The 14,080-nt window shown below is 30.2% G+C and overlaps 1 protein-coding gene across 1 annotated transcript; it reads left to right on the forward strand.

Annotated features, from left to right (window-relative positions):
* The first annotated feature begins 5,526 nt into the window (after positions 1-5,526).
* LOC142611315 (short-chain dehydrogenase TIC 32 B, chloroplastic-like) lies at positions 5,527-13,333 on the forward strand. The gene is made up of 9 exons (XM_075783426.1): positions 5,527-5,565; positions 5,793-5,949; positions 10,308-10,539; positions 10,661-10,740; positions 10,853-11,006; positions 11,488-11,566; positions 11,758-11,842; positions 11,932-11,978; positions 12,929-13,333. The coding sequence occupies exons 2-9, from the start codon at positions 5,832-5,834 to the stop codon at positions 13,100-13,102; spliced, it is 969 nt and encodes a 322-aa protein (XP_075639541.1). The 5' UTR covers positions 5,527-5,565; positions 5,793-5,831; the 3' UTR covers positions 13,103-13,333.
* The last annotated feature ends 747 nt before the right edge of the window (positions 13,334-14,080 follow it).

Genomic DNA, 14,080 nt, shown 5'->3' on the forward strand with positions numbered 1-14,080 from the left:
CACAAGAAGAGGGTAAGTTCAAAAAGAAGTATGGAAACTCAAGGGGTTGGCTAAGTTGTTCTTAAGGCCTCGTAAGATTCCTAAGATCTTAAGTTTGAAACTTCTTGTTAGCATTTTGAGGCCACCTTTTGTGGATTTTCCTATGTAATTACTTAGTGCATGTAAGATGGGAGAGATTGTGTAAACCCGAGAGAATAGTTTGGTACTCAAAAATGTTTTTTTTTTTTTTTTTTTTGACTGAAAAGGGAGAATGGTATATTAAAATGAACAAAAAGTACAAACAATATAAAAAAGGGTCCTGCAGCCACACTAGCACAGGCCTGACCTCGCTAGCCCAGGCCTAGCCACTGGACAAAGGAAGCCACTAATACAATAAAGAAAGCCACCGTCCAAGGGAAGCATAAATACAATATTAAAGGATTGAATACTCTCGTTTGTCTAAAAAAAAAGTTTGGAGCTATGGATACTTGAACTCTATAAACTATAAAGCACTAATATAGTTATTTTCAAGCCATGGATCCTTGAACTCTCTAAAGCACTCTTCCTCTTTATTGCTGTCGCTTCAAATTTTGGATACTCGAAAGGATAAAATTTAGTTACAAAATTGGTCGTAGTTTAAGGTTATAAGTTGTGAACTGCGTGAGTTTTTAGAAATTTGATTGTTCTATCAAGGAAGAAAGAGAAAAAATAAATGCATTTCAACCTTAATGTGGGACTCACCTTTGGCTTTTACTTGGGAGTTTAAATTTTAGATATGAGTTGTTGGATGAAGACTTGGAAAAGAAGGCGGTGTATTATTTGAACATAGTCCTTTGGCAAAGGGCACAGAAATGGAGATGACTTGTCTTGATAGCCTATCTTTAATTTGATTCTCAGATGGTATAAGAAATCAAAATTAATGCTCTTTAAAGATCATTTACTCAAATCTCAAGTACGTTCCTTCTTCTTTCTTCAAGCCATTTTTTTTTTAAATTTTACTAACGAGTGTTCTTAGGGCAATTATTATTAAACCAATTACGAAAATTTTGACACTATTTTTACAAGAAAAGTAAAAAACCGTCAAAAAAATTAATTAATTTTTTTACACATAAAAAATTTATGCTAAATTAATGTTCTTAGAGCATTCATTAACGTTTCTTTACGTTATATTTAGACAATGTTTGCCTCCACCTCCACCTTTTCTTTTGTTTTGCATGACCAACTTGTTAATCTCCTAAAATTAAGAATCCTATATTTAGACAATGCAATCCATGACTTATGACTATCTTTGCTGGTGATATATCTCCATCTTTCGTTTTCAAAGGGTACAGTTATTAATCATACAGAAACTTCTATTCGAGATAGAACAATATCGATAATTAATAAGATCTCCGTTCATAAAAACTTAAAAGGATTCACACTTCTTTGGTCCTGTAGCGTTCGTTTGGAGATACTGTAATTTCTGATAGCTTTTTTTGAGAAAGGCAATTTCTAATAACTTATTCGCTAAATATAATACAAAATTTATAATTTTTTATGTCTATCATATTAATTGTCAAATATATAACAAAAAGTTAGAAGCAAATTTATTTTTTAAAAATATCATTTTGTTTTTTTTTTTGAACTTAAGACAAAACTATAAAAAAAAAAAAAAAAAAATCAACTAGACTCTTTAATAAAGGTGCATCTTAATGTAAGAAATTAAATTTATTTTCCCATTTTCGATATGATAATGACTTCAATTTTCTTTTTTGTTTTCCAAAAAATTCTTTCAATCATAGAATTCTATATCAATAAGCCTAGAGAGAGACCAAAATTGACAATAAATTTCACAACTATCTGAGGTGGCAAGTTAATAATGGTGGATAATAAAGTAGTATCAACAATGGACCTATATAAAAATCAATAACAACTTACCAATTAAGCAAGGTATGAAATTTGTTTTGAAAATGGTTGTGTCTGTAGCATTATTGATTTCATATGTTATTTCTTGACATAAGAGAATGACCTAAGGAAAGAGGGAACACCGCAGATCATCGATTTAAGAAAAAAAAATTATACATGGATTTGTGGTCATATAAAAATGGGCTAATTAACTTGAGTATTTTAGCTACATATGAAACGTTGAAATTACAATGAGTGTGCAAAACAATGCTCTCATACTTTTTTGAAAAAAGTTTTTACATGAAATATGATTTTATGGCAAGTGTATGTGAGAGGTTGTGTAAAAGTTCGGTGAAATTTTTTGTCATCGATAGATATGATAGAATTTCAATCTATAATGTTTGTTCTATGATAATTACTCTTTATCTTAAAGCTAAAACACCAATCAATTTTTGATGTAAATAAGATTTAAATCTCAAATCTTTTATTTAACAATGAGAGACTTTACTAATTAAACTAACTGAAACCTACAATTTCAGTAAAAAATTTAGCGATTATAACATTATTGTTTCAACTATAATATAGAAAAAGAGGTTTATATATATATATGTATCATTTTTCTAGTGGGTTTTATAGGATTCGAAATGTTTGGATGGCATGTTATGATAATTGTTTTTTACGCCATAATAACAATTGGTTTCTTTTTAGTGTAGGCAAGATTTAATCACAGTTTTTTATTCGACAAGAAAAGATTTTATCACTTAAACTAATTGACAAGGTACCACTAAATTTATTTTTCTTCTGTTTTTTTTTTTTTGGTTGAGAAAACAAGGTACGACTAATCAAAATACCCAAATCTTGATACATAGAGCAATCATACAAGTTCTTATTGTTATGTATATAGATTTTTAGCTTTTGGACTTTGTGTAAAATAGTTTTACAATTTTACTTCTTACTCTTTTCTTTATTTCATTTCTTTCTAAGTCCTTTTCTTCTCATAAGCACTTACAAATTCTTTATTCACAAGGCCAAGACTTGAAGGCTTCCATTTATTGAACATTGGACAATGTAAACTTAAGAATTAATGTGTTACTTAACATTTATTTTTGAGTTTTTTGTTCATTTATTTGTATAACAAAAAAATATATGATCAAGTTATTTTTTAAAAATTTTAATATTTTTTGGTTAGTAAAAAAAAAATATGAGTCATACCAAGTTGACCCAACCCTCAAAAAACCAAGGGTCATAGGTTTTGCAATTTATTTAGGACGATTCGTTTTAATCCCAACCTGATCTAACTTGAACCCCATTGTGTCACACCTGCATCTAAAACTTGTTTAATAGGTCCAACTATTTGAAGCCTTTCACTTACCAATCCACCTATAGGCTATAGATACTTAATCTACACTCATTTTTATAATATGCTTAGGTGTCAACTTATAATTAGATTATAACACTTACATAGTTACACATGAGACCACCACGAGATATAGAGAAAAAGTAGATTCGAATACACCAATCACAAGTGAATACTGTAAAATTATCTCCAATAGGAGACTTAATGTGGCCCATACACAATTTTTAGTATTTAATTATTATTTATCTGGATTTATTATTTATTTGATGATAAGAGTGATAGATAAAGATCCATCCTATTAGGAGTCTTTTGTGAACAAACACTTATATTTGGTGAATAGACATACTCTTTAATGGGAAGAGTGTAAATAAAATACTAACGTTAAATTGAAAGAATCCCTAGTTAAAAAGCTTGTGTTCTCCGTCAAAAACCATTTCTAAGGAGAAAGTCATAGACTAGAAGAATCTCTTCTAATTCCTTGCTCTACATATCATTTGAATAACAATGGCTGGAAGTATGTTTCATTTTCTTCTACTGATTTAGATTTTTTTTTTTTTTTACATGTGATTTTAGAGGCTCCTTCATGCTATCTTGTTTGGTGATTTTCATTTGAGAAATTATTTGACATGATTCTAGGATATTTTATTTTATTTACCATTGTGATTAATTTTGTTCAATGATTGTTTTGCAAATCCATGTTTTGTTCGTAAATATTGTGGGTTTCTTTAACTGTGTATATTTGGGTTTTTACGATCGTGATAGTTTTACTAGTTTTGATTTGTTTGCCCATTTGGTTATTCTTTCGGTGAATCAATATTGTAATTCATGGTGTTTGTATTGTGCATATGTTGTGGGTTTGTTTACAAGTCAAGAATGCATAGGTTGTTTACCATGATATTACTTCACTGTCAATATAAAAAAATAATAAAAAATGATATGTATACAACATTTTCATAACAAATTATAAGTAGTGGACTATTAGGGGATGTTATTGGTAGGCAAAAAAGTTATTTAGTTAGTAATAGATTTAAATTTGAATCAATAACAACTTATTACCTATAATTTGAACCAATAACAACTTAGCATCTTAAGACATGATGATAATTACATAAAGTTTTTTTTTTTAAAAATGGTACTTCATTAGGAATCTCATCTCAAAAAATAAAAAATAAAAAATTTCATTAGAAATAAAGGCATCTAAGAATAAAAGCATCTAAGTGGCAATTAATTCTTGAAGGTAATGACTTGGTTCCATAGGGAGGTTATTTTTTATTTATTTGTGATTTATTGGAATAAGATGGTAAATTAGGCATTAAGATGAGACTTTTACTAGGCCCCTAGGTTTGGAAATTTTTGTGATTTATTTTCTTCCACTGCTTTAGATTTATTTTTTTACAAGTACGTAAACATGTTGTGAATTTGGATGTACCTAGAGTTTTCCTTCACTTTTATTGCTGGGTTGTTATTGTGTAATCCCGAACTATACTCCCAGAGGGATGGGTCCCACCCATCATGGGGCCCGCCCCTCTATAAGAGAGGGGAGCATTGGGCTCTACTTGTATGTGAGGGTGGTCCTAGGAACACCTTTACTTGTCAAAAAAAAAAAAATTGTACATGCAAAAAAAATTTATATAAATAACTATTTTAAATTAATATTTTCTGTGACCACCCTGAGTTGAAAAAATGTATATATATATTGTATACTAAATTAACCTATTTTAATCACCTTAATAAAAATGTTGAACACTTTTACTCGATAATCATAAAAATTTGAGTTCAATAAATATAAGAGTAATGCTACATCCACAACATTTAGACAATAATTTCACAATAAATCTTATGTGGTAAGTTATTATTAATTCTAATTCAGGTTCAATATTGACATGTTTTACCCACCAATAACAGACTAACAACTTGTTGCATAAAATTTGTTATGAAATTGTTGTGATCACTTTATTATCTCATATCAACATTTTCAATTTACATTTTATCTTTTATTAGTCTTTTTTTTTTTTCTTATTCTCTTTGCTAGTACAAAAAAATTGTAATATTTCATGTATTTGCGTTTTTTTTTTTTTTTTTTTTGTGACGGATATATTCAAATTGTTTCTTTATTAAATTTTGTATAATTGAATTTTCTTAGTTACCAAGTTGAAAACAATTTCTAGATTGTGACTATACAATAATTTTCCTTTCACTACCTAGTTAAGCAATTTCAAGACCGTGACTATACTATAATTTTCCTTTCACTGCCTAGTTAAGTAATTCTATCTAGGTAGAGCTTAGCTCACCAGTTTTGAAGAATAGTTGAATAGACCGTTGAGGTTATTAACAGCCCATCACCGGTGAGCATTTATTACACCCCACACCTTAAGTATGGGATGAATTAAATCACTGACTCTGCCTACAACTCGCTAAAATTGCTCATTTATTCGCATGCATATGCTTCCCCCTTCCTCTTTCTCTGCCCATACTCGGCTTTGTCTTCAATTTCCCAACCGACTGAAAAACTTTATATAAAGATCTCTCTCTCTCTCTCTCTCTCTCTCATATATAATCATATATTGTTCAGAGGTCCTTGTTTGTGAGCTTCTTTGCGTTATTCAAGGAAATGAGTATCTTGTCATTGATTACAGGGAGGCCAGGCCCAAGTGGGTTTGGCTCAGCATCGACTGCTGAACAAGTTACCGAAGGGATTGATGCCAGTAATCTCACTGCTATTGTCACTGGTCAGCTTTAAATTCCCCTTTCATTTAGTCAATTATTGTTTCGTACGTTTTACTTGTTTTTTGATTGATAGTCTGTCGTGGTGTTCATTCTCTTGTTTAATGTCTATGAAATATGGGGATAAAGAAAAGGTGAGAGAGATCATGAGAAAGAGAAAATGAAATCAATATATAATTGCAGGATTCTTATTTTGATAATTTCATAATTGGGTCTTGGAGGGAAGATAGGATTTAAATTCTAGATATTTCCGATGAACGTATCATAAATTACCAGTGAACTTTGTTGTTTTGCTTCTATTTCACTTGGTTCTATTTTTGCCTTTTCTTTTTGTAATCATCAACTTTATTTTTATGATTATAAGACAAAATTTATCATACGTTCGAGAGGAGGAAAATGAATAAAATGAAATGAATTATTTCAAAATATTTATTTTATTATGTTTTTTGAGAATTTTAATAGAAGAAATGTCTTACCTTGATTATAAGTTTAAGTGATAAGGAATTAAATGGGTAATAGAAAATACTCATTTCTCTCTATTCCTTGAAAATCTCAAAATTTTCGTTCTCTCAAAAATTAGAAAGAGTTGGAAGGAATAGAATTAACTTTAATGAAATTTTCACCAAAACATCCAAAATACTTTTATATGTTTAGTCAATTGTTTTTGAAAGAATTTCAACTTATGGTGGGGATTGAACCTCAAATCTCTTATACAACTATTAGAGACTTTATCAGTTGAGTTAACTGGAACCCACTTCAGTCTTTATTCCACCGCTTAATTCCATTCCTCATTTATTTTCATAAAGAGTTGGAAGGAATGAAATTAAAGACTTCGGCCAAATCTCTCAATCATTTATTATTATTTTTTTTGAAAGGTCAATCATTTATTTTTAATTTTAAATATGAGTCTAATAGTAATATTTTCATAAATAGAACTTTTTTTTTTTAGAAAGTAAATAGAACTAATCTTATATAAAGTTACTTAGTTCTGGTCTAGATTCAACTTCTTAGGAAGGAAACAAAAATCATTGTATTGGTGGAAACCTGGAACTACAAGACTAAAATTCCAGAGTAAGTCTAGCACAATACCAATTTTCACAATTTTGCCACGTGGCTACTTGTAAGTGGTAAAATCATGGACTCAAATGGACCAAACTTTTTATTCCACTGCTTACAACTCGCCATGTGGCAAAGTTATGGAAGTTAGTGTGGTGCTAAACTTACTTAAAATATCATTTTTAAGTGGTAAGAAATGAAATAGGTAATAGAGAATACTCATTTTTCCCTATTTTCTCAAAATCTCAAATTTTCATTCTTTCAAAAAATAGAAAGTATTGGAAGGAATGAAATTAACTTTAATGAAATTTTCACCAAAACATCCAATATACTTTTATATATTCAGTCATTTATTTTTAAATAGGAGTCTAATAGTAATATTGTCATAAATAGAATTTTTTTTTTGAGAAAGTAAATAGAACTAATCTTTAATAAAATTACTTACCTTTCATTCATTTATTTTAAAACATCAATAAAGTTACTTAATTTCATTACATTCAGGATCTGTTTGGATACTGCTTATTTTGCTGAAAACTGAAAATTTATTGCTGAAAATACTGTAGCAAAATAAATTTTAAACTATGAATAGTGTCGTGGGACCCACGACTAATCTGCTTATGCAGGTTTTTTGAAGTTTGGCTGGGTCGTGAACAGTGCCATGAGACCCAGCCAAAAAAGGCAAAACACCTAATAATTTCAAGGCAAACACACGCTCATTTTCATTACTTAAATACATTCATTTTCATTCCTTTATGATTTACTTATATTATTTCATTCCATTCCTTTATGAATTCTTAAACGAAGTGTTAATTTTTTTTGGTTTCCAAAAAAGTGTTAATTTGTTCCAATCTAAATTCAACTTCTTAAAAAGGAAACAAAAATCATTGCATTGGTGGAAACCTGGAACTACAAAACTAAAATCCCAAAGTAAGTCTAGCACAACACCAATTTTGCCACATGGCAACTTGTGAGTGGTGAAATCATGGACTCACATGGACCAAACGTTTTATTTCCACCACTTACAACTCGCCACGTGGCAAAGTTATGACAAAGTTATGAAAATTGGTGTAGTGCTAGACTTACTTAAAATCCCATCATCTCCCGACTCCCATACATGACATTGAATAAATAAAATATATAAAAAAAATTTAACGCACTTCAATAAGTTTCTCTTTATATGTAAAATCTAATTTTTATAACAGCATTATGAATCTTTGATCAATTTGAATTGTGGATAAAACTTAATAATATTTAGTTGTATTTCATCAATGTAATCAGTAATTCATTGTAATCAAAATTTTACATATGTTACTAAATGAAACCTATTACATATTTAATTCCTTTATTGACCAATTATAATTTTTAGCCGTCCTAATATTTGAAAATGAGGGAAATAACCAAAAAAAAAAAAAAAAAAAACCTTGTCCAAATCTGATATTTTCCTTATTGTCCTGTTTGACTTTTCTTTCATCATTACTGGCCGCTACATATCCGGCCTGTATGTCTTTGAAAATTATTGAATATTTCGAGAGTACAATAAATGCATTCTCTCCTCTCTCACATGAATTATGGGTCCAATCATAAACTTAATTACTAGAACTCACAATTATGTGAGAGGGAGAAGTATGAATTTATGATACTTCAAAAATATTCAATAATTATCCGTATGTCTGTATTATAAATTTATGGTACTCCGAGAATATTCGATAATTATCTCTATGTCTTTATGAAAACTGTGACATAGTATGATAGTATTATAACAATTTTTTTTTCTTTTAATATTTCGGTTTTCACTTCTTTTATATTTGTGAAACCACAATAAAATTTATCAATAAATAAATAAAAATGTGAAACCACAATAGAAAATAATGTAGAATATGGTCAGGATTTTTGTCAGGACTTTTATCTTCTTTTGAATATGGTTTTAAATTAAACCCCAACCTTAAAATCGTTTGTCTGAACTTTTTAAATCATTCTAATTTCCTTTCCAAAGAATTATTATTAACTTAAATTCATTTAAAAAAATTATACTGAGAACTTATTTGGACACAAGAAATTAACCTCCCTTTATGAATCGCATATAATATTCAGATAACAAAACGGTGTTTAAATCCAAGAACACAAAAACAAAAAAGAACATGTTATCGTGCTCTAAGCTAAATTGGGTTCATATAAAAAGTAATTTAGTTCATATAAAGAGTCTTTTAATATCTAGATAAATTGCAAATGCAGTTTAGTTGAGTTCATGTTATTTTAGTTAGAAATGACTCTTTAAATGGATGTCTTGAAATAATTTTTAATAATTTAAAAATGTAAAGTTTATTTTTAAATTATCTAATATAATACGGAAATTGTGTAAGTTTTATACTATTTCCTCTGCACGAGCTTTCAGTACATTCCATTTGCAGTTTGTAACCCAAACCCAAAAAAAAAAAAAAAAACCCATTTGGAGTTGGGCCTGCTTTTTCCAGGTGGGCCTTTTTCTTCAAGATCAGTCTACTCATGTCAGTAATGCTCCACCTGCGATGACCACCAATTGGCCAACTATATCTAAAAGTTGGTGAACTTCTTCAATAGAACGATAATTTCAGAAAATATATTCCTCTTTGGGATTGAGATCTATGATTCTTAATAATGATTGAGGTTGATAGTGGCAAAATGTAACTTTTAATCTCAATTATTGATTAAAAAAATTTTTAAAAAAAATAAAAGAAAGTTAAAAACCAAAGTTAAAAAAGTGAAATATAAAAAAAATTTGTAAACGTAAATAAAGTAAATTGTACTCGATACAATACCTTATGTAATGAATCTAATCCTACTCATCGAGGAGGTGATTTATGGCTGATATTGAGCCCTCGCTACAATTTCAATAGTGATAGAGAAATAAATCAACCACATTGGCCCTAGTGGAGCCCTCTGATTGTGATACTGCATGCAGCTACTCCCTCGCAACATGTGAGCTTGGATACTTGAGAAATAATGTGCCCAATTGAGTTCAAGCTTCAATGGAGGCACTTTTATTGCAATGATTATCTTGTAGATTAGCTATATAGTAGTTCCCTCGTCTATGTGGTCCTCATTCATTAAAAAAAAAAAAAACATGTGGACCTTAAAGCATGTGTCTGTGTAAGTGTAGAGGTGGTGATTTATAATGGTTACCCAAAGTTTATTCTAATGTCACTTGATTTAACTTAAGATCAAAACTAATAACAACTTATCATTAGTGGTAATATTGTGGATGTAGTATTACTTAATAATGTTTCATATGTTCCGATTAATTCAATTGTTAAAATCTCTTTATATGCAGGAGGAGCAAGTGGAATTGGCTTGGAGACCGCGAGAGTGTTGGCTCTTCGAAAAGCTCATGTCATCATTGCTGCAAGGAACATGGAAGCTGCAAATGTAGCAAAACAGCTTATTCTTAAAGACAGCGAAACAGCGCGTGTGGATGTCCTAAAGCTCGACCTATGCTCCATGAAGTCTGTTAGAGCATTTGTTGACGACTTCAATGCTCTTAATGTTCCCCTTAACATCTTGATGTGATCTCTCTCTCTCTCTCTCTCTCTAATCTGTATAGTTTTACCAAACTAATACAGTTCTTCTATGAACACACACTCTTGCATACAATTAAATAATAATTGAATATGGCCAATATTTCAGAAACAATGCCGGTGTCATGTTCTGCCCCTTCCAGCTTTCAAATGATGGAATAGAGATGCAATTTGCTACAAATCATATAGGTTGGTAGTAAAATAATTGATGTCTCACTATGTGTGTGTGTCTGTGTGTGTGTGTATTGGTTAGTAATTTCAACTCTACCAGTAATCGGTTATATCTCACTTCACTTCTTAGGTCATTTCCTCTTAACGAATCTTCTTCTCGAGAAAATGAAGAACACAGCAAGATCAACTGGCATCGAGGGCAGGATTGTGAACTTGTCGTCAATAGCCCACAACTACACTTATGAACAGGGGATCCGATTTGATCAGATCAATGATGAAAGTGGGTACGTCAAAATTTTCTTTTATTTTATTAGATGCAAATTCATAATGATGTAAATTAACCAATATGATTTCATTGCTCATCACTCTAGTCAGGACCCAAAAGCTAAGAATGTCACCTCTGCTAGTGCTCTAGCCTTTTCATAATGATAATGCATTACATAAAAATTTTACTAACTTGCTTATGAGCAGCTTCATGATTTTGCTCTTTATGAAAGTTGTATGATTGTGCATGATGATTGAATGATAAGTGGAAGCATGAAAGAGAGAGCAATCTTCGCCCTTGATGACTAAATATTATATTAAACACTTATGTTACAATGAACTCAATGTAGAGTTTATATATTAGAGAATATATGACTAATCTAGGCTAACCATAGACTAACCTAATATTAATATGCTTGTTCTACAAGTACATGGGCTTACAATTGGTTTGGGCCACTTATGCCATAATATGTCTAACCCTCTTCAATGTCTTTGTATCAGTTATTCTGACAAAAGGGCATATGGACAATCCAAATTAGCAAACATATTACATGCGAATGAGCTCTCTCGTCATTTCCAGGTAAATTTTAATTTAATCTTTAAAACTAGGATGCAAGGTAATCTTTATTCTTATTTTTTGAAGATTTTACACAGGTCACTACTTCATCTAAAGTGTCAATTTGATCCTGGATTTTCGATTTGAATAATTAATCCTATACATTATCATGTATTTTACTAATTCATTGATCATACCTCTCTAATGACATGCAGGAAGAAGGTATAAACATTACTGCGAATTCAGTCCATCCAGGATTGATAATGACTCCTCTCATGAGATATTCTAAACTTCTGATGAGTATGCGCTTGCTCTATGTTTCAAAATATATACAAAATATGCAAAGAAAAAGATAGTATTTTTCATAATTTTATCATCTTTATATGCAGGAGTTATACGGGTGTTCACCTTTTATCTATGGAAGAACGTACCTCAGGTAGATTAATACAACCTTTAAGTATCAAGGCGCTATTTATATTTTGAGTTCTCTAAAGTTTTTGGAATGGATGGATAAATATCTTTGCTTTAAGCTAGCACGCACAAAAGCACACATACAAAATAAACTCATAAGGATCTTCTCCATTTTTGTAAATCTCAAGGTGCATACAGTTTTATTTTATTTAAGAATGATGTTAAGGATATTACAAAATTTATAAATTGATTTGTCACCAACCAAAAGAAGTGATTTAAACATTTACTTATTGAGTTGTTGAAGTCCACCAATTACGTTCACTTTTTTTAGTGAAATTTGTAGTAACTTCAGCAATTTTCTTCACTTAAATTAGTTACCATTGATTATCAGTTTTTAATGAGATTTTAAATAAAGCAACACTTTATAAAGTTATATAAAACCTTGACATTTGTAGAAGCTAAATGTTTATCAATCATCATAAAATAACCTATATCCATTTGTAGGAGAATTCTACCACACTTTTTTTTTTTTTCATACTTACATAAATCTAAAGTGTAAATATAAGATATTCACTTATTCAACAATATACATTTTTAATAAAAGGGAAATAATTAGCACATACCGTATACACACGATTGTTTTTAATTAAAATTGTTAATCATTGCTAAAAAAAATAACTTCAAAGTAAAATTGCCTCATATTTAATAGATGAACAACTAAGATGAGGTAGTTCACATGATCTATATTATTTGTAATAGTTGTCTCTCTCAACCTATTCAAACTAGGTATATACTAAATAGGAAATATGTTATGCATTGGATATATACATCCTCCTAATAGTGGACTTACAATCATGTAAAACCTAAGTAGTGGGAGGAGGAAAAAGCATATGTTTGAGATAACTATTGGCCAAATAGCATAAGCACTCCAAGAAAAGGGTTAAAAAGGTATAAATCGGATTTTGTTTACTGCAGGGAGCATCCACGACTTGCTACGTCGCACTCCACCCAAATCTGAAAGGTGTTACTGGAAAGTACTATCTGGACTGCAATGAGATGCAACCAAGTGCGTCTGCAAGAGATACAGTGTTGGCTAAAAACCTCTGGGACTTCAGCAACAAGTTGGTTTCTTCAGGTGCAAAACCTTGAAAATATATAGCTGCTCTGCTTGTTTGGTAATATATTAATATATCTCCCTTGTCAACAGTATATGACAAGGCAGTCCCAGTTTTTTTTTTTTTTTTTTAATTATATATTGTTATTTTGGTGTGGGTGAAAGATTCACCCAAATATATGTACTTCGTTCATAAGGATTTCATGCCATTGGCTATATTGTTATTCTTATCTAAATCTCTTATTTAAGAATTTTCAGTTCCCCCATTACCAAGTTCATTTTTAATGCAAGTTTTGATGCATCAATATTCACTAATTATGTATACCATTGTAACGTGCACCTTTTCTAAATAGACAGTATAATATTTTTTGGCAGCCGACCCCATCCACCAGAACCACAATTTGTTGGATAATTCAATGTTATTCATATTCACCTTGCACCTTGACAAGCTATACTCTCAAATAATCTTATTTTCGTTTGTGAATTACTTATTTTCAATAGCTTAGTTACATAATTGAGCAAAAAAATTAAAATTAAAATTATTTGAAATAAAATTGAGATAAAAAGTAATTTGCACCTTGCAAACAGTAAATAAAACAACTGGCTTTTCCAATATTTCATTGGAAATTAACTGGATAGATTATAGTTGCTTACAATTACATCAAGGCCCTAAATATATATAAAGTTTGGAAGCTATCAAAATTTTCATAAATATTTGGCAAAATCCCAAAGCTATATGACAACGAGAGTGCTTCAAATTTTCAATCACCAAAATTTTTAAAAAAAAATTATATAGTTGAAACTAAAATTGGTTACCATGACGGCTGCAACTGCAAGTGAGATCTTCCCAAAAAAAAAAATCGAAAATCTCCAAACGAGACTCACATCACCACCGTCTATCACAAACTGATCAACCAATCAACGGTGTGAATTTCTTTTTTCTCTTTAATCGGGTCTACAAGATTAATGGGCCTGATCCTGCTCCCAAAGGCCCACGGCCCGGACCAAACAAG

The sequence above is a fragment of the Castanea sativa genome, chromosome 9, assembly GCF_040712315.1.
Source record: "Castanea sativa cultivar Marrone di Chiusa Pesio chromosome 9, ASM4071231v1".
In the NCBI taxonomy this organism is placed as follows: Eukaryota; Viridiplantae; Streptophyta; class Magnoliopsida; order Fagales; family Fagaceae; genus Castanea; species Castanea sativa.

Excerpts from the sequence above, each read along its gene's own strand:
- LOC142611315 (XM_075783426.1), top strand. The coding sequence starts at position 5,832 with ATGAGTATCTTGTCATTGATTACAGGGAGGCCAGGCCCAAGTGGGTTT. Across the intron at positions 5,950-10,307 it reads TCTCACTGCTATTGTCACTG|GAGGAGCAAGTGGAATTGGC; the intron begins GTCAGCTTTAAA and ends CTTTATATGCAG. Across the intron at positions 11,007-11,487 it reads CAGATCAATGATGAAAGTGG|TTATTCTGACAAAAGGGCAT; the intron begins GTACGTCAAAAT and ends TCTTTGTATCAG.